The following is a 22163-nucleotide window of genomic DNA, read 5'->3' as shown; positions in this document are numbered from 1 at the left end:
CCCACCCCCCCCAGTGTTTAGAACTTAAATGTTGTTGAACCACTTACCCTTCCAGGGACCAATCCAAAGACCAATCAGGAGGTTGATGATGGGGATGTTCAGGTGATGATGTTCTTAAAGTAGAGCTTAACTGATATGAGACTGTACGATTCTGGTGTGGAAGCTCCTGTACAGCACATTCTCTAAATAGACATTATTTTACAGTGAGCCTTATAAGCACTTTTACAAAATGATCAAAATTATTTCATAGTCATTATAATCTCTTTTTTTTTCTCTTTCAGATTGTCAGCTTTTTAATTTTATTTCAAAAGGATATGTGGTGTTCATCACATACTTGTCTGAAAGACAGATTAGTGACTCTCTCTGTAGTACTCCCTTACTCAGATTTAGGTCTACATATCCATTGTCTCTATTTTCCCTAAAAGACAAGCTAACCATGGTTGCTGCAGGTTAAACTCTAAAAATTGTAAAACTGTCCAGGAAGGAAGAGCCTAATTTTAAAGTTATTCACAGGTCTGCAACATAAAGACAATCACTTTAATATCATTACTGATTTTAGTAAGAACAGTGTTGATTGTGGTATTCTTGTGCTGTTTGAGTTGGCAAGGCCAGTAAACTAGAATCTACCTGAAGTGTGCTGAAACTGATGGATATTTAAGGGATGGATATTTAAGAGATACCAGTGGGAAAGTTGTAAAATGGTAGTCTAGTCATTTTGACTGCAAAGGGTAGGGCCTAGATACTGGATCAATCTATAACTTTTGCATCTGGGTGTATGGGGAGGAAGTATGTGGGATTGGATAATACACTGGAAAATTTTGGAGGTACATACTCATCTGGGATCCTGGTTTCAGGCTGCCAATTGTTTACAGAAGAAGAATCTAGTCTGGGTTGGATTTGGAAACTACTAGAAAGAGTGGCTACAACCCCTGAGTTTCAATGTATAACCCCAGTGAAACCTGGACAATAGTTCATTATAAATGAATGGGTGTTTTGGGAGGTAGCACTGACCCAGGCTGGAAAAAAGGACTCCAAGTTGCCCAAAACCTTGCAGATGAAGGTAGAGAAAGGACTGCCTGTATGGTATTGAACTGAAACCGACCCCACTTAGACGATACCACAGGCCTACCTATGGAGCAGACCACTGAAACAGATCACCAAAACCTTCAGAAGAGTAGTCAGATTCAGAATCAGCTCATGGAGCTCAATCTACAGGCAAGAAAAGGGCTTGCTCGAGCAGCAGGAGCCCAGTGAGACAGTAACAGTCTTCCACAACGTAGCTACCAACATCCCACAACCTTGTGCCTGGGGAGGTATCATATGCACCATAAATACTACGGAACCAGCCTTTATCTACATTGACTGCTAGTCTTATTAGCATTATTGCTTTTAAGGCTTTACTATGCACATACTGTACTGTGTTTAATGGTCAAGATGGTGCTAGCAATGGTGGGAAGTGAGAGTGCAGCTGCTTGCACCTCTCACAGGTAACATCACCATGGAGAATACCAAGTTTGAGTATGAATGTAGCAAAACCGTGACCAGTGAGGAAAAGTAGCTATGGGCAAGTTTTTTATTTGGGAGGAGACTGGGGCAGAGAAAGGGAGGTGCAAAGGCAGCAAAAAGGAGGGTCAAGAAACTGAACGGTATAAAGAGATGTGCAAGTCATGCACTTGAAGCTGTCCAGGGGTACCTGACAGTCAGTCCCTGCGCTTGGTGACCACAGACAACAGGACACTAAATCAAATCTGTTGTTTCCAATGAGTCCAAACTGCTTCTGCAGTCAGGAGGATGGGAGTGATGGGAAGGCGCTTTTCCTGACTGGTAAAGAAAAACCCAGACAAATGGATTAAGTCTCCTGGTATCACTGTGTTGGTGCTCATTCAAGGCCTGGCAGCATGGGCACTTCGACCTCCTAATTTCAGGCATTATTTCATTCCACACCAAGGCAGTAAATCAATCGACTAGCTAAATCAGAGTTAGAACAAGGATATCAACTACCCTCTTCTTTAAACTAACAACAAAAAAATCCAGTCAGTACTCACAACTGCCAATTCCATTATATACTATCATGATACTGACTTTAATGATAGTATTTTTTCTCTCTGGCTAATTTTCTCGTTTTCACTTGCCAGTACCAGAAAAATAGATTGGCTGTAAGAAGCCGGCTTGAAGCTTTAATCCCTTTCTCTGCAAGCAAGAGAGACAGATACCTGCTCTTGTAAGTCATGACTTTTCAAGGAAAAACAGAAAAGAAATAGAATTCCTGTAACCTTTGCAGGACACTGAAGGGACACTGTTTTATGAAGAAGCTGAAAAAAGAAAAAAGCTCTAGCCTTTCAAAGACAGCTAAATCGAATTACAGCCTCATATTTTTATATGAGAACATTTCAGTCTTTGCTATCTAAGACTTCTGCATACAGTTTTTGCAGCTGGCTTACAGACTGCATAATGGAACCTAGATTTGTTTTTTCCAAAACAATTCAGGTAATATGTTTGTAACTCTCCTGAAGTAGAAGAGAAATTCCTTTCAGGAATGAAAACTGAAGATCTTTGCCTCAGTATAGGCTCACTCTAGTATTTGTTTTGCTAACCAACTGTAAACTGAGTGTTGATATTGCAACTATAAACAATCACGTGAGTAACAAATTATCCTTAACCAGAAGAAGAGATTAAGTATAGAGGCTGATTCAACTTTCTGCCAATGAACACTTCAAGAAGAAACACTTGCAATCCCTACCAGGGAGCATCCATACACCATGAGATGGATGCACTCACATAGGGGAAGTAGAGAAACAACAGTCTGAAGAAGGTCACATTTCTTTTAAAACTTGTACTCCTGTATTAGCACAGTCTGTCTCATTCTATGCAGCTGAAGAAGCACAAACGTGCCACCTTTTAAATTGACTCACACGGCTAACACAAAAATTTAGATGTTTTTGCCACGACTTCAGGGTAAAGGAGAATCCAACTTGAAACATACACTGAGACATTTAAGAAATCCATGTGTAAAAGACCTAGCATCAGATATAGAGGTGTTCCCTCCAAAACCCTCATCCTTACTTATGAGAGAACAAAGTTATCAACAAAGTAATTTACAACAATTAAACAAGACATCTGATTCTCAAACCTGTGCTATAATCACATCACTCTGCTTCTTTTAGCCACCCTTCTTAGACACCCAAAATAATGCCTGACATGGTAGTATTTTATCCTCAATACATCTATGAAATAGAGAAGTACTGTTGTTTCACAGATAAGAAAACTAAGTAGATAAACTAACTCATGAAGTAGTCTAGGGACTGTTCTCTGTTACTGTGGCCAAATCACATGAAACAACTTGTACATATTGTTAAACTCTTCCCACAAGAGAAAAAAAAATTTACTTTGGCCATACTGCCATTTGGGAATTATGCCTAGTACATCCTGTGCCCCAAGTAGTACCTGGGAGAATGCAGGTTGGTACAGGCTAAAGTAATTCCAGAGTGTCTACTAACAATCAAACTTTATGGACAGTTGTGCGGACCCGTCAAGTCAATGCTCTGACCTGGAGCACAGGTGTAACCAAAAGGTAGTCATTCATATCACAGAACTTAGTACTCTATAAATCACTTTTCTAGCCAACTAGTCAGCTAGACTGTCACTATAGATCAAGACAGGCATCACTATAAATGAGTGAAGACAGACGAGCACCTTCAGGAAAGTGATCCATCCCATCCTAAACCAGGCATTTCCATAGGGCAGTTTATCTCACTGTCTTGTTCCATTGGCTATAAAGGGGACCTAATTTACACATCATGTATAAAACTACACAGTCTGAAGTCAGTGACATGAATAGCCTCTGAACACACAGGAGATGTACAGTAGAGCAAACCCAAAATTTGCTGTTTATCCTACTAACCAGTCTGAGTCTTAGTACTGTATTGTATTTCACCCCAGTTAGATGCAGGAAGCTCAATACAAACACATATACTTGCCTTTCAAAGTGCTCAGTCCCCAGCTGTCTTTTGGCGATACACAGTTCCAACTGTAGCTCAGCGGCTCTATTTCTGAGCTGAGTAAGATCTTGACTCTGCACAGCACTGTAAAGTCCATACACTTTAATTAGATAGCAACTATAATCCTCCAAGTATGTTACCAAATACAATTATCCAAAGTCAAAGAGGCAGCTATTCCATGCAATTGAAATTAAGAATTATCTGTTGAGTAAAATGTAACACTACCCAGAAAAGTCTATTACGGTAAGCAGGTTTTTGCTATCTTCTGCCATTAAGGTGACCAAAGTACATTGGCCATTTGAAAATGCAGCTTGATATAAAATCATCTTTGAGTATATACACTTGGGAAGAATGATAACACCTGCAATATTCTCATAGTCATTTACTCACAGTTTATTTTCTGCTAAAGAATGCTGTTCCTTGAGAAACTGAATTTCAGAGTCTTTTTCTTGCTTTTCTCTCTGTGACTTAAATTCTTTCTCATGACTGGATACAATCAAAGATTCCAAGTTTTTCATAGATGCTCTTTCATTTCCCAGTTGTTTTCTCAGCAGCTCTATTTCAGAATGAAATGAGGCACACTTGCTCTGCAGCTAAACAAAGATTTTAAAGTTTTAGATGTATGTTTGTTTAGCTTACTGGTTGTCTCTTATGGTAACCTTTTTTTTTTAAAAAAAAAAAAGAAAAAGAAAAAAGAAAGTCTGGGATCAATGAGAACTAACAGAAAAGTGATAGAATCATATGGAAAATACCTGAATAATCTCAGTATGTATGAACAATTTTTCAGAGTTTATCCAAGCTAGGTTTTTTTTAAATTTGCCTGTCAAATATTAATTTTGTAGTTTTTGTAAAAATCAAAGTCAATAGAGATTGATCTTCAAGGGAAATTAAGGAAATACTATTAAAGAGATATTGATAATTCCTAAACCAGCCAAGCATTTTAAAGTCCATGACAAGTTTCTTTGCTAATAAACTACGCTAGATATTCTGCTTACTTAGTGACTAGATGTAAAATCCAAGACATCTTTAAAGAAAACAATCAGTAATTTTAAGTCCTGACTTTTGAGTATTCGTAGTGCAACCTTGCAAAGCAGTGTGAGCTTTTCAAGTAGTATACAGCATCCCCCCTCTGAGGAGTAAGCCAAATTAAACACTCAAAAAATACTAATCATCAATAAGGATTTCTTTGCTCATTCTAGATACCAAAGTAGATTTAGATCCCTTAAGTATAATGTTAACATAAACTTATTTTTCTAATATCCCTTAAGTATAATGTTAACATAAACTTATTTTTCTAATATATTTCACATACCCTTTCTACCTTCTCTGCTTTTGGAGGATTTAATCATTCTTTGACTGCATCTAGTTTAATGCAAAGTTCTTGTGTAGATGGGAGATTTGCAAGCACAGAGATTCTCTCCCAATATATGCTTTGAAGCTCTCCTTCCATTTTCACAAGACACTTGCTTAAGACAGAAATCTGAGCCTTGTATGCCACTTCTGTTGTTAAATGCCACAGTAAAGCAGTATCAGATAACCAAACCTTTACTGCAAAGAGATTTTAAAACTGCTTCCAAAATCCTGCAAAAATATCTCCATGTAATTGTGGTGAATTTTAAGAAGCAGTGGTCATTTATTCTGGAATAAACTTGGACGTTATTTCTTTAAATAACTCCTGTATATAAAAACTAGGAAAGAAGAGTGCTTGCTTTTGGCAGCAAAATCAGCTACTGACATTTTAACCTCTACTCCTTCTGTGGAGCTAACAAGGGTCAAAATTCTGCCATGGGCCCCATTCCATTTTTAGATTAGACCCTCTGATTTTAGCAGTAAAATGTATTCTTGCATGTAGAGGATCAGTGAATGTTGAGATATCGTCAGTCATATTTATACCGCTGTCACACATAAACTCAGAAGTCACACTGAAGAGAAGGCCAGCAGCCACAGTTCTGACTAAACACATTCAGAATTTTGTATAATTAACATAACCTAGGTTTTTCCTTTTTGAAAAATGCTCATACTTTGCCCAGTGACACTTGTGTTTCCAGTCACTTTTAACTACTTGATTTTCAGTGGGTAGCAGAATGAGCCTGGGAGCTTGACAAAAGCAAAGGGAGAGACAAAGCACTGTGACTTCCTTGAAGGATTTATTAGGATTGAGATCCAAAGAGATGATTGTAGGGGGAGCATATCACATAAATTCTAGCTTTGTCTTGCCTGAAATAAAGCACAAAGAACACAGAGCACTGCTAAACACATTAAGATTCCTAAATAAAAACTTTGGTGTTTTAGATGTGTGCCTTACACATAACTGCTATGAACCCGAATATGACACCTGGAATTCTGACTCCATTTGCTGACACAGTTTTCATGAAGAGGCCTGTTTATTCCTATACTTAATAGCAGGCATGTGGGAAAGAATTAGAAGGATGAAATCTCTATCCATTTGAGGCTTGCTGGACAAACTAGGACTATGTACCTGTTTTATTATATTTTTAAAATGTCAAAATCTGCCACACAATCTTCCTGTGCTGTTTTGCTACAGTTCTCATCTACTTGCTGAACAGCAGCAGTTCAGTTCCTCTTGGGTACCAAATGTGCATGGGTAGCCCTCAGTAGCCTATGTCATATTTAGAAAGCAGAGATGATCTGCAACAAAAACTGTTAACAATCCAAAACCAGAAGATAGTTTATGTGTTCATAACATATTTCCAAAGCCATGCTATGCACTTCCCTTTAAGTTCTTCAGATTCTCAAGCAGGGAGAGGATCTTTAGGACACCTAAAGTAGTGGAAAGAAGGTTGAAAAGCTGGAAGCAAGAAAAGCGGGGACAAGAATGTAACAGATGACAAAGGTCTAGGTATCTTTCAGGTATACTGTGGAGTTGTGTGTGACATTATGCCTTCAGTCATTTCAAACATGAGAGCATTTTATAACTTTTTTCCTTGAACTATGTTATTTTTTTAAAAGATTTTTTTTTCTAAGTGTGACTAGTGGAATTCTAGTCATGTTTAATTAAATAAACTCGAACTCCATACAGTTCATTGTATAATTACCTCTAAGATACAAGAAGTGGCATTAAGCATAATTTTAAACAGCTGCAGGCTTAAAATACCACCAGACCATTTCAAGGGTGAACTATGGAAAGAATGATTTCAACTTACTTGCTCCATCTCTCTTTCAAGGGACCCCATTTTCATTTTCAATCTGCCGTTCTCAGACGCCACACTGACCAGTGCCAGTCTAACAGAGCTACAGTCTGCTTCTGCCTGATGGCATTTTGCTTCCCAACTTTCTCCTTGTTCACAGGCTTTGTGGTAATTCTCCGAAAGCTCGCCATTCTCTCTCTCCTAACATATAAAGCTTGTTTAATAATTTACTGTAAACTTCACAAAATAGGGATATCTATACATTTACATGTATGACACGGTATTGGATATTCTCTTTCCATTGAAAACTTTGCCATTTAGCCAAAACTTAGAGAGACTTCTCAGGAAACAGTGTTTTTTTGTACAAGATGGCTGCATTTTAATGCCCAAAACAGATCTGTTAAAAATGGCTAAATTAAAATTACAAATATGAGGTATAGTAACATATTGCAGAAATATTTTTTTTTACTGTTAATCCCATATAGTAATAAAGACAAAAGAGTCCCAAGTCTCTGTATTATTCACAGTCTTAATTCTTAAGTTTAATAAACACATTTATATAAAACCACAGTGAAATATACTTCCTCACTTGTGTACTGCAAGAACAGCTAAGAAAATGTGTTCCAAGTATTAAAAACATGTTAATAGAATACAAATAAGTTTCAGCTAGGAAGCAAATTCTTTCATGGAAATATGGTGAAAATTTCATTTTTAGTTAAAACAACAGCTTTTATTAACAGGTTTAATCCATTTACTCACTTTAGACTTCAGTACACCCTTCAGCCTGACAATATCTGCCTTTGAATCCTGGGCTTTCAACTTCATATCATCAAGCTCATTCTGGTAACTTGCTGTTTTTTCATATAGTACCTATAAAGAAAGATTTGTTTCATACAGTTAAAGTATACTGTTTGCACCTTTACAAAAAAATAGTATGTATCTAGCAACTATGACTTTATTAACGACTTATTTAAAGGTTATATACAATCTAAACCATCTATATTTCTCAAAATAAGAGCTTGCATACGTCAAAAAATATTCACCTTCTTTGACTTACAAATAATGCTAAATTTTCTTAAAATGAAGAAAAGTGACAATAAAAGAATGTAGCAGCTAAGCCAGATGGTTTAATTAGTAGCTAGGTGGTCATAACAAAATAGCCTGCCCCATTTAAGAAAAAAGGCTCGAGTCAGTTCCCTCTTTTTTACATGTTACAGTCTCTTAAAAGCCTACATCTGAAAAAGCAGAAGACAGCTAAAAATGGAATTAACTAATTAAGTAGTTATCTCCTAATCAGGAGAGAAAAAGCCTCAAGTATTAGAAGGCACTGGCAACTACTGCTTGAGAAACAAAACAGAGAAGAAAAAACCTGCAGAGAGGCTGTTTTAAACTGCCCCATTCAGAAAGTCTTCCTTCCTTACAAAATATGTACTGTGTTAAATTATTAGCAAGTCAAATTCATAAGATTGTAACTGCTCTGGACCAGTCACAGCACAGTATAAGAAATAGTGCCGCCTTTATAGTACTTTTCCATGTAATCGATAGTTACAACTGCCACAGTGTTTTTACATGAAGATCAAAGAGAAATATTAAGTAGCTCTTCCTCAAGATAAGCATCCAAACCATTACATAGCAGTTCCTCTTTATACAAGTGAGCTGAGCAATAAGGGAATAAGTAGAATTTGAAAAATGAGCTTAAAAAGAGTTTGCAGATTTACTTCAGATGAGGGCCCAACAATTCTATACACTACTTGAAAAATACACAATTTGCCTTTTTATTCAAGGGTTCTCTGTACAAATATACCTGATTTTCTTGCTTAATATTAGAAAGATGCTCTTGTAACCTGTCATTCTCTTGAGCTAATGATTCTCTGTTCTTGTCAGCCTGTGCAAGTTGTTTGCTCGTTTCTTGTAGCTGTTGATGCAAACTGGTGATATCTTTCTCACAGATACAGAGAGCTTCAGTGGATTTTCTATGCAGCAAACAATAAATACTTCAGGTAGGACAATACTGTGCAACCTAATACAAATGATAGCTTTTCCAGTGGTTAAGTTTGTAAGTCATGAAACAAAGCTGTAACACTTTAATATTTAATATTAAAGTGATAATAAAAAATTTATACAATAGCACATTCATGATTCAATTTTTGAGTTAATGTTATAAATTATCAAAATTTAATAATGATCTTGACATTTTATCCTTACTTTGTGGAACACTCCAACTCAGAAATCAGAATCTTGAAATCTGAAATTATATTCTCCTGAAAAAGAAATAAAAAATTAAAACACTCTCATCACTCCTCAGTATTAAAAAAAAAATTATCTTATTTTTATTTTCCTTTTATTCAGCTAGCTGGTTAATTTAACTATTTAGTGCAAAATGGATTGTGGTTTTCCAAGTTTCATCATGTACTATTTACAGCTGAAAATTCTGATAATCTAATTTGGCAAATAAAGGAACAAATATTGTTATCTTCTGCAGAATTAATAACTTCAATTAAATTCTTTAATCCTTTGTGGTTCTAAAGGTAGCATATGGCTCACACCCCCAAAACTAAATTATGTCTTCTGTCTATTAGATAAGTTATCACAGCTTTTCTACAATGATTAAACTATCAGAATTTGGTAGCTTGTAACTGATAAAACGAGAATTCCATCACTGTATTTCCAGAAAGAAGGCAGAACAAAGTATATCACTTTATTCCCTTGTCTTTGGATACAGATATTAAAAGAAGCATAGATAGGCTAAGGAAATGCCTTCCACTGGAGACACAAGAGAGGTGAGAGACGGCCATCTCTTCTCTAAAATGGACCCCATTTTGCAATTTACAGTTTTTAAAATGTATAGTCAGTGCTTGTAGCAAAATGATTACAGCCTCTCCTGCAATATCTTTTCTTTAAGATTTTGTTAAAATTTGGTGCAAATTCTTGAGTTAACAATTGCAACAGTTTAAAAGCACCTTCTTTAGTTTATCCTAAATACCCAGATTACCTAAACCGAAGTAAAAAACAATGGTTCAGAACTAAGAACTAAGCAGCTTCATTATATAGTTTGTGCAATAAACTGCTGCCTCTTGATAAATATAAACCATAGAAAACACCAAACATGAGATGTTCAACACTGCTCAATCCTACTGCTGTTGAAGTCAAAATGAGTTTTATTGTTGCCTTGAAACTGGAGCAGAACTAAGTCAGCACTAAGCACTGCTGGAGATACCAATATAAAATAGGTGTGATGACCCAACAGATCCTTTCCCTGTTTACATGACAGAACATACTTTAAATGCCATGTTTTCCTCAAAAGTAGCTATCTTCTCTCTTCCTTCTTCCACACAGTCTTGCAAAGTTGCCTTCTCTTTAGCAAGTTGTGCAATTGTTTCTTTCAAAGCACAGATCTCCTCTTGTTGCACAAGACTTTGTCTTGAAAAGTCATCTGGACACAAGCAGAAAGGTGTCATTTTTCTTAATTCAGCCCATTTGAAATAAAAATTCTTTTGATGCACTTCTACAGCATAAAAGAACATGGCAAAAGCTTCCCTTCAAGAAAGGGAAGCATGTACCTTTTTGAAACATATAAATAATCCGACTAATACTTATAGAACCGCAGTCTTCCTTAGATCAAGGCCTTAAATTACCTGGCTCAAAACAAATCTATCTTTAAACAGTAAATGTTTAGATAATTAAAAATAACTTTCTTGGGTATTATAACAATAAAGGCTTAAACAGAATTAAAATAGAAGCGATATGTAGACTATAGTATGCAATGACTGATGAAATAAAAGAGATTGATAACCTGATATTAGCCAGGTTTTTTCTGAAATTCTTTTTTTTATTTATTTAAATGAACTTCATGTAAAAGTGAATGATTAATGCATTTATAAAATTCAACATCACTTAAAAATTGTGAAGATAATAATGAAAAAAGCAATCTAGTAACTAGAAAAATCAAATTTTAAAATATGTCTCTCCCTATCTTCATTCAGCTAATAAGGTGTTACACACTACATTTACCTTTAAACAGTCAGAGAACCAACCCTTATATGATCTACATACATTACATTTGCAGAGGGGAAACACAGAAACCCTTCTTACAGTGAATCTTACATCTCATAAAAACCATGCAGGCTGCAAATTGCTCTTTAAATCAGAGTAGTTGGGCTAATTGAATGATACTTATTAACCATCTACAGGAGATAAAACATCCAAAGTAAAATGATGCGTAGCTCAGTCTTTCAGGGACATCTTAGCATATATTCACCTTATGTTTTTTCCACAAAACTTCTCCTTATTTCAAAACACAAGATGAAAGACGCTCAAATTTCTGCCTGGTGTTTTTTGATGCATGGCTCTGGAACCTGCTAAGACAGTGTTCAAACCTGGCTCAAAATAAAATCCTGATGGAGGAACTAATCCTGGAAATCATTTCCAGGCACATTAAGGACAAGGAAGTCATCAGTAGTATCCATCATGGCTTCACCCAGGGGAAGTCATGGTTAACCCACTTGACAAATTTCTATGATGAAATGACTGGCCTGGTAAATGAGGGAAAAACAGTGGATGTTGTCTACCCTGAGTTCAACAAGGCCTTGGACATTCCCATACGATACTGCTGGATGAGCAGTGAGGTGGATTGAAAACTGGCTGAACAGCCAGGCCCAGGGTGGTGATCAGTGACACAAAGCCTAGTTGGAGGCTGGTAACTAGTGGTGTGGCCCAGAGGTTAATACTGCATCCAGTCCTGTTTTACATCTTCAGTGATGATCTGGATGATGGGTCAAAGTGTACTGCCAGGAATTTTCCAGATAATGCAAAACTAGGAAGAGCAACTGATACAGCAGAGGGTCATGCTGCCATCCAGAGGGACCTTGACAGGCTGGAGAAAGGGGCAGACAGGAACCTCATGAAGTTCAACAAAAGGAAGTGCAAAGTGATGCTCCTGGGGACAAACAAACCCCAAGCACCAGTATGCAAGATGAAAAGCAGCTTGGCAGGAAAACTGGGCATCCTGGTGAACACCATGTTGAACACAAGCCACCAATGTGCCCTTGCTGCAAAGAAGGCTATTGGTATATGAGACTGCATTAAGGAAAGTATTGCCAGCTGGTCAAGGGAGTTGATCCTTCCCCTCCACTAAGCTCTGGTGAGACACACCTGGAGTGATGGGTCCAATTCAGGGCTCCCCAGTACAAGAGAAACATGGACATAGTGGAGAGAGTCCAGCAAAGGGCCATGAAGATGACTGAGAGACTGGAGCATCTCTCCTATCAGGAAAAGCTGAGAGAGCTGGGACTCATTAGCCTGGAGAAGAGAAGGCTCAGAGGGGCTCGTAAATGTATATAAATACCTGAAGGAAGGATACAAAGAGGACAGATTCAGGATCTTTTGAATGACGCCCAGTGACAGAACAAGAGGCAATGGGCACAAATTAAAACATAGGAGTCTCCCGCTGAACATGAGGAAACACTTGGGTTTTTTACTGTGAGGGTGACACATGTTGCCCAGGGAGGTTACGGAGTCTCCTTCCTTGGAGGCATTCAAAAGTCATCTAGACACAGTCCTAGGCAATTAGCTCTAGGTAGCCCTGCTTGAGAAGGGAGTCTGGACAAGTTGAGCTTCAGAGGTACCTTCCAACCTCAGCCATCCTACACCATTTTACAGAGAAGCAATAGAGGCACAAAGATCAATTGAAAATGCTATCTGATTATTTTGGATGTCCAAACTGTGACCTAAATTTTCAGGATAGAAAGTATTACATTTTCAAAAAAATAATCACGGATTGCTGCCACAGCTGTGAGTGCTCAACATTTCTGAAAATTAATATCCAAAGTCTCAAATCAAGCACTCTAGAACTATATAATATATATAGTTAGTGAGCAATTCTGAAAAGCTTAGTTGTGCACCACTCTAAAATCCTAATGTACAGACTGCAATAGTATAAAATACTGCATAAAAATATTTAACAGTTTAAATAGTGTGTGCTTTCTCTTTCCGCAGTCACCTGCTTTATTCACTGTATTTTCAGCTAAGGAGATCTGACAGATAAGTTGCTTCGCTAGACAACACTAATTTACTCCTACAAAACCGTGCAAAAGTTTCAGCAAGAATCCTATAGAGAAACACCACATGATAGTGTAAGTTTAAAAAAAAAACCACCAAAGTTTATTTATTAAGTAGTACAGACACCTTAAGACTGCCATTCCCAACTTCTTAGTGTTTGTCTCTGAAATAAGTTACTTGTGTGAAAAACAAAAAGCATAATTGGGATTCCCATCATGTGTCACACGACATAGAAGATGAACCTGTGGGGGACTATACTGCTCTTCTCTCTGCAGACAAGCACTGGAAGAGACACTTTGCCAAGTTTATGTTGTGTTGCTGACAAGAGAAGGTTATGCAAGACTTGGAAAATCTCAAGTTTCATTCCAGACTCCAAAAGGGAAAAGGTTCTCTAGTGGGCACGCTTTCTTTCCATCTTCTCCAATTCCACCTCTCCAAGAAGATACCATTTAGCTGCCCATCCTTTCTCTTCACTTTGGTCAGCCCTGTGTCTTAAGGGCCCTGCGTTTCTCATCCTAGACCTCTTCCTTAACAATCCTAAATTCCTAAATCCACATTTTCCATCTCAATCTCCTTTTACTTCAAATCTTTCCCCTGCTTTCAGCTTTATTGTCCAAGTCCTGCATATTCTGTGTGTGCAGCTGCTCACAGGTTCTAGTCATGGTGCGTGTCCAATAGCTCCAAGTCCTACCCCCAGTCTCTGAACTAGTCATTCAGTTTCCAGTCTTTAACCACTTCATACCAGGTCTCCTCACTGGATGTCTCTGGATTCTTCTTCACTTCCTCCCCTTATTTCATTACTTTTTAGGCATTTTTTTGCATTGCCCCAGTTTTCCCTGGCGCCACCTCCACACTCTGTTTCTCCATTCACTGACTCCCAAATCTCGCTGTTTCATACTTAGGGTTTCCTCTGACAGCAGATCCTCCTCACTGCAAATTCTTATCCAGCCAGTAACCCTATTTTTCACTCGTCTTCTGTCTCTTTATTAACTTTTCCTACCTATTTCACTAGGATTATGCTGCCTCATCCAAGCTGTAATCTCAGTATCCTCTCCTTATCGATCCTGCATTTAAAATCTCCCACCTTCCTTTACTGTCCATTCTTTCCCCACACCTACACTGTAGTTCCTCTCCTTCAGCATCTTCCACTGTTACCCCTGTGGTGACAGGGTAATAGCACAATACAGTCAGTCTCCATTAATTTCAACATTCTTTGCCTGGACTTGCCTCACAGTAATGAGAAATCCTAATGAATCTAGACTGGAACATGCTTCAGTCAGATGATATGAGACTTCAGATGACAAATTCTGAAGCTTCTATTCAGCTTTAACAAATGGATTTTAAAATTTTTATTTTAAGCTTCAAATATGCTTAATTTGGCCACATTTCCTGGCAACGATCAAAAGCATGCAACAATACATAGACTGACATGCCTATCAAACATTAAGTTCCTACTTAATGTACCAGTGAACTTTTGAAACAAAATACAAGGATTTTAATGTGAACAAAACATCCTTTTCTATAGCCTTCTCAGGAGTGGCTTAAACACCTTAGCCAATGCATTAAAAAAATTAAGTTCACTTTGAATTAAATGTTTATTTGAGTGAAATTTTAATCTCAAATTAAATATATAAATCCAAATAACAGGAGTTTGAAATATGTATGTAACAGAAACCAAGATATTTTAATAGCCTAAGGCAGCTCTAATATTAGATGCCATTAACTATAGGTTAGCTTTATTTTTCCCTTCACAAATGCAGCACTGCATCATGATTATGTCAACTGCATCTGTAGAAAATAATAGAAGACTTCTAACACAATACAGTTGTAATTTTGGAATTAAGAACATATTCCTTGGCACTACAGGAATAATTCCTGCATCCACCTCCTTTACTCCCATAATATAAAAAAGGTGCAACATACAATATAAGATATATACTGTAAAGGATGTTCTCCTGATTCCATCATCATCATCTTATGATGGAATGGCTACCACTGCCTCAGTAGATCATGAATTAACTGATATGCTCAGACACTGTGCATCAGTACCAACACACATTGTTCAGCTGACAGTATATAATGTCACCGAAACTTACTTTCAAGAGTTTTATTACATAATTTTAAAACACAAAAACTTTCCAATAAAGAAAGAAAACAGATGTTTTGCACTTGAAATGCTAAAACTGACAAAAGTATACTTATTTGAATTCAAGACTTTTTCTTTCAACCCCAAAGGAAAAAAAAAAAAAAAAGGTAATGTAACAGTTAGCCTATTGAATTTTATTGTAAAAAATGTATCTGTCACTCACCAATTTTTTCATCCAAAAGCATAATTTTCTCTTGGGCAAGTTGCATTTCGTATTTTTTCTTAACAAGCTTTCGCTGAGTCTCTGAAAGACTCTGTTCTGTCTTTTCATTCAATAAACTGGAAAAGCAGAAGCATTAAACAGGAGAATTCAGAAGTTTATATATTAATGTTTTTTCCTTTTTGAAATGTCACTAAAATTTCAAAAGTAAAGAAAAATCAAGATTCTTCTGCATATTTTAGACTATTTGGGTTATTTTATTAATGTTAACCTTAATCTTGGGATATTAAAGTCTGAATACTCTTGTATAGAATCAGAGAAAAGTAAGAAGAATTCTTTACAAGTGGACATAAAAACTTCTCAAAAATTATTAAAATAAAAATCATCACTTGGGACATACATTGGAATGCTTGACCTATTTCAAGTTATATCCAAGTCATACATTCAAATCATATAGTAATGTTAATGATTCTCAAACTGAAACTGAAGAGAACTATTAGCCTGGTTGAGGGGGAAAGAAAAAGATATTTTAGTAGCAGCAACTAATCTTGAACAACTCAAGCATAAGTTGAACAGCATTCATAACTCTGACAAATTATTATAAAGCAGCAATAACTTAGGACTGGTTTTGTAAAGGAGTTAATGTTATTTTAGAAATCACAGTATCCTTAGAAAGGTATTGTGGGCCAGCACAACATTGCACTCTAGCACCCAACATTTCCACCAATCAAAAAAAACCTACAACACCCATGCATCAACTACACCAGTCACTTGTAAGGACTTGTAAGTACACACAGGTTTAGGAGAGCGTTTGCCTAACTGAATTAAATTTAAGGAAATACAAGAGGAAAAAGTCACAGTATCTTCTCTTGCAGTGTGTTCACTCTGTAGCTTAGTTCAGTCTGTGATCTAGTCCTTCTTATGTGATCTAGTCCTTCTTATCTCTCCACATAAAACTTCACATGTGCTTGTTCTTTCCCTCCAGTCAGTAAAATATCCATTTTATCTTGCACTCAATGACGTATGCTTTCTTCCCTAAAGGCTTCAACTGAGTCTAGTCTTACTACATGCTTCTGAACATGGTTAGGAACTCCAGTTGAGCAGAAGGCCATAAACCCTATGCAAGGCTTCAGTTTTGTTTCATTTCATGAAAAAGCTCCAAGACTAAGAAAAGGATGTTTGAAACTAACCACACATGACACTCATTAGTTTATGCATGTTTGCCTGCCTCTATAAAAACAACAATAAAAACTGGAAAAAAAAAATAATTCATACACAATTTACCAAAAAACATCGATCCCTGCAGCTTCTAATAAAAAACTCCTAACTCTAAGTCAGAGTGAATTTTCCTTTTTCATTGAAGATGGTTTTCGGCATATCATAGTATCAACAAGCCAAGAACATTTACACGTAAATAAGCACCAAGGAAAACAATTTCATTCAAAAAAGGATACCCCATAAGAACAACTATTGTAAATTCCTTTCCCTTTGAGCTATATAACAGTTATGAAAACCAATGAACGTAGGCTGATGCTACTCATCAAATTAAAGCAATTATATACTTTTACTTACCTAAGTGAAACATAGTCACCTTCCTGTCGTCTCAGCTCAGTTTCAGAGTCCAGTGCCCTTCTTGCCAATCTTTTAATCTCAGTTTCCAGAGAATCAATGGTGTCTTTCATTAGTGCCATTTTGGACATCTGTTCTAACTGCTCACTATCTAACTGTAAATATAATTAAACATTAAAAGCCCCCCTTCCAAGCCAATTTATACATATACTTTCCCCTATTGATTCAAATTCTGTTCTGTTTTTAACATCAATTTTTTACTGAAGAAGAAATGTCCAAGTATCTTATTTACTGAGGTCCTGACTCCAAATCTACTGAAGATAGTTGGCAAAAAGCTGAAATGTGATTTTCACGTCCTTTGAAAGACAATCAATTTCCTATCTTTCAGATCTCTGGGAATAGTTTAATTTATTAATGTAAATTTTAGGTTGGTAATTATGCCTGAGGGCAAAAAAGTTTGGCACTGATCAGCATTAAAAGTTTTCAGTGCAAAACAACATAACAGAAAACATCATTATGAGTGTACGAAGGGAGAAATCCCAATTCAGGATACAACATTACCAATGATAGCTTTAGGCCTCTACTGATTTATATATCTATGCCAATAACTGGATAGAGAAATCACTGTAGAACACTTGCATAAAGCACTGTCCAAATTACCACCATGAGGCCTTTAGGTCTGTATCTAGAACAAAGAACAGGTCCCAAACCTCTTGCACAGACTCCAGCAAAGCCAGTTTGAAATTTTGAGTTTAAAGAAAGGTTAAATGCTTACACATAACATTCAAAGAATTGACCTTTTTCAATTATTTGAAGCAGCTTTTCTAAGGTAAAAAATTCTCACTTCATCCCTCTCCTCCATTACTGATTCTTTCAGTACTAATTTCTGTGTTACTATAATCAAAGGTCAGACCTCTAAAGAGCAAGGCAGTAAGCCTCTGGTACGCAGTAACTTTTTCAGTACTAGCGTCACAAATTTCATACTGATTTATCACCCTCAAAGGGTACCAAATGAACTGAAGAAATGAAACCTACAACAGGACTATTCCCAATATTCACTACACATCATATGTCAAGTGTGTGATTAAAGCTAATTTACTACTCAAAGAACTCAGAGCTATTTAAGCCTACAGTGTATTCTTCATCACAGATGCACTCAGTTTAATAGTATAATCCTTGGAACTATACTTATAAGCTTGCTAGGATTTAAAAGGCTGAAGGGGAAAAAGAAAATTAACCAGAATTTATAACCACAAGATCTAGAAGAAAGATACAATAAGAAATCAATCTTAATCTATTTAAAAATCAAGTACTACAAGACTGTAAATATATTTAAGATTTATATTCATTTTGTTAATGTTTTCAATGTTAGCAAACAATGGCACACACAAATAACTTAAACCATATTAAACAGGACTTGCCAGAACAGTACAATTAGATTTTGGTTTGGATCAGGTCCTAATAATATATAATCATGAGGTAATTCACATTGGAATGGACTCCAGGAGGTTTCTAGTCTAAACTCCTTGACTATCCTCACAGGAAAGAAGTATTTCCTTGTATTCAGCATGAACCCTTCTTATTTCAACTGATGCCCGTTGTAGCTCATCCTTCCACTGTGCACTGCTCTAAAAGTCTGTTTCTGACTTCTTGATGAGTACCGGCATGTAGGACTTAGGTTCCCCTTAAACCACCTCTCCTCCAGGTGGAACAAGCCCAGTTCCACCAGTATCCTCTCATAGGGAGAGTGTTCCATCCCCAAGTATTGTGGGAGCCCTCCAATAAACTCACTCCAGTTTGGCAACATGTTTCTTGTACTGTGATGGCAAAACTGAGTGTGGTGTATTCCAGATATGGTCTAATGAGTGCTCAGTAAAGGGGGACAATCACTTCCCTTGAGCTACTGGCTGTCTCCTGTTCACATAGCCTAGTACACTCTTGGATTTCTTTGCCACCATGGCATACTGCTTGCTGGCTCACGTACAGCTTGCTGTATACGAGGACCTCCAGGGCCTGAATTTTCAGCAGAGCTGCTCCCAAACCCATTGGGTCCCCAACCTGTACTGGTGCCAGTGGCCCTTCTTCCCAAATTCAGAACTTGGCATTCACCCTTGTTGGACCTCGTAAGTTTCCTGTTTGTCCATTTTTCCTATTTGTCTTGGTCCCTGTGGATGACAGTCCTGCTCTTGAATATATCAATATCAACAGTTTTCCCTAATTTGGTATCATCTGCAAACTTTATGAGCATGCATTCAACTGTCTCCTTCAGTTCACTGATAAAAACGTTAAACAGAACAGGCATTGGAACAAACCCTTCTGGTGCTCCATGTTAAGTCTCCAGGCCTAACTAACTGCTATCTGGTAAAACTGACCATCCAATCAAATCTTTCCCCACCTCACTGCCCACCCATCCAGACCATAACATCCTAACTGGATACAAGAACACTGTGGGTAACAGTGTCAACTTGCTAAAGGGTAACTTGTTACAGTTCTGGTAAATAACATCCAGGGCTCTTAGCCTGTTTCCTGATAGAAAGCAGTCAGGTTGGTCCTGAAGGATTAACCACAAACGTCATCTGTATTACATTTACAATTACATAAATAATTATTTTCCCTTACATTTTGAATAGTAGTTTCTAGCTCTTCAATTCTCTGTTCCAAATGAGCCTTTTCATTAAACGCAGTCTCTTGAGAAATCTGTATCAAACAACAAAATCACATATAGAACGGGTCTGAACTCAGCACAGACATGTAATGCCATTAACTTTCAGGATTAGAATAGAAATCATTAGCAACTTTAATTATATTACTAAGGAGTTTTCATGTTAAAAAAACCTTGGAGGAGGGTGGGGTGGAATCAAACCTTTAACTGCTCCCTGAGGCTATCACGTTCTGTAGTCATCCTTCGGAAATCTGACAGTGCTGTGTCTCTTTCTATCTCCACATGTCTTAACATAGCTTGAGCTGTCACAGTACTTTCAGGAGACCTGGGGCATCTGATAACTTCCTGACGAAGTCGGGAAATCTCCTCCTGTGCCTGTTTTTAAAAACAGCAGCATAACAGAAATATGGAATAGATGTGATGTGATGTGATGTAATGTAATATATTACTGTCGTCTATGGCTGGTAATGCAGAACATCCCAAAAACTGTGCACAATATCAAAGATGAAGTAATGATTTGTGCATATATTCTTTGATTCAGGAAAGCAATCTTAACTCAGGACAGCACTTACAAACTTGTATTTAACTGATAGATTCAAATCACGGAATTTCCTCTCTTTTTTTGAATGTAAATTTACTATTAAAATTTACTAATTTTTAAACAAATGCTTTGGAGGGGGTTTTCCACACAAAACCAAAAATAGGATTTTTTTTCTTGCACATCACCCTAAGGTATTTTAATTAATCATGCAAATATAAATAAAATTACCTGTTCATAAAGACTGACAATTTTGTCTCTCTCAGCTGTTAAAACTCTGCAGTTACCCTGAATTTCTGCCACATGGCGCTCAAATTTTTTTAGTGTTGATTTAAGTTCTTCACGTTCTCTCAGTATTTTCAAAACATCTAGATCACAACTCACTCCCTTAAAGAATAATGTGATATAAGGTTAAAGTAGAGAAACAAAACTCGATTCACTTTCTTATTATATCTGTTTTGGAAATTTCTATGAAGATTTAATAAGCCTTCAATCTAGTCACCTCTAGATAGTCAAGAAAGTGCTTATATATTTCTTAGTATTAGAAACTAGAGATACATACCATTTTCTAAAACAGACATTATTTTGAGCAGCAAATGTCTATCAGAAATGGTACTAACAGTTATGTTAATTACTTAAAATGTAAGCATTTGTCAGTAACCATTTAAAGTGATATACATGCATGCAATGTGAACTTAACTACTGCTCTACATTATTAGTCCATTCTCATCTTATGCATCCTTCTGTTTATAATCAATTATTTTTTCTTCCTGGTAATTACGGCTTTGGTAGTTTAGCATAAGATAAACCAAAATTTTTTAAAAATGCATTCCTTCTTTACCAAAGTGTTTTCCCAAGATCACCTGCATGGATGAAAATTTTTTTGACATGCTGCCATAAGTAGAGGTTTGCTTAGGACTTGAAAATGCATTTCTAAATACCTTCAGCAAATTCTCAGTGTCACATTTACAGTAGTCTCTGTCCTCTTCCAATGTCTTAATAAAGGTATCAAGCCTTGAAGGTGACTTGACTGGTTTTATTTCAGTTTCTGCTTGTAAAATAGCCTGCATGTGCAAAAATGAGAGAATTTATTCATTGAAATAGAACTTTCATAATGAATGATACTTCAGTGTAAAATGGATAAACATATTCTTCAAAATGAAGATGAAGCAGATATCTGATAAAAATAAGTATCCATTTAATACTTCTGAATATCTGTATTTTCTTTTTTTGTTATATTGTAGAATATGTCCAACTGTCCTTCTGAAATGGATCTAATAGGACAGAAAATTACATAAAAGCTAAATGTTAATTAACTTGGAATGTATCTGTTTGAAACTAAGGAGGACAATTAAGTAGATTTGTATTGGAATATCTAATGAATTTTTACATAAGAAAGAAATGAGGCCACTATGTTTGCTTAAGATACATAAAAGGTGAATTTTTTGAAACAGAAATAAAGTAATGTGCATAAGTAGAGTCAAAATCCAGGAAGTCATGTAGGGACCTAAAAGATTTTGAAGATGAATTGCAATTCCAAAGTTCAAAATTGCACACCAAATCCCTCTTTGTTACAGTCTATCTGTTGGAAGTACCTGGACTCATGAAAGTTTAAGCAACTAGGGAATACTAAACTCTGCAAATTTATTATTTTTGTTAAGAAAGTTGCAAAGTAGGTCTTTATATCCCTGAAAAGTTATAAATTAATCACCTAAATCTCTTGGTGAATCTAGCTCTCATCCCAAACTTTCTGGATGAAGGACTAAAATATTTCCAGGGTAGTTGAGCAGTAAGCTCTACATTATCAGAGTGTTTTTTTACAGAGGAGGTTCTTTGCAGGACTGTGGCATAAGCTCAAATATTTTATAAAGGAAAGAAAAAAAA

General features: G+C 36.5%; 1 protein-coding gene across 1 annotated transcript in view; it reads right to left on the bottom strand.

Moving 5' to 3' along the window:
- Positions 1–22163, bottom strand: part of TSGA10 (testis specific 10) — a 25577-nt gene that overhangs the window by 1961 nt on the left and 1453 nt on the right. Inside the window, 15 exon segments of the mRNA XM_026850539.1 lie at positions 48–182; positions 3978–4082; positions 4389–4591; positions 5311–5512; positions 7164–7348; positions 7907–8017; positions 8952–9120; positions 9353–9408; positions 10426–10580; positions 15514–15629; positions 17083–17234; positions 19699–19776; positions 19943–20116; positions 20511–20666; positions 21143–21343. Of these exon segments, the coding sequence (XP_026706340.1) occupies positions 48–182; positions 3978–4082; positions 4389–4591; positions 5311–5512; positions 7164–7348; positions 7907–8017; positions 8952–9120; positions 9353–9408; positions 10426–10580; positions 15514–15629; positions 17083–17234; positions 19699–19776; positions 19943–20116; positions 20511–20666; positions 21143–21343 (2198 nt within the window).

Source organism: Athene cunicularia (assembly GCF_003259725.1).
Source record: "Athene cunicularia isolate RWA chromosome 1 unlocalized genomic scaffold, athCun1 chr1_part1, whole genome shotgun sequence".
NCBI lineage: Eukaryota > Metazoa > Chordata > Aves > Strigiformes > Strigidae > Athene > Athene cunicularia.
The sequence above is the reverse complement of the archived record's forward strand: the minus strand, read 5'-3'. Positions and strand labels throughout refer to the sequence as shown.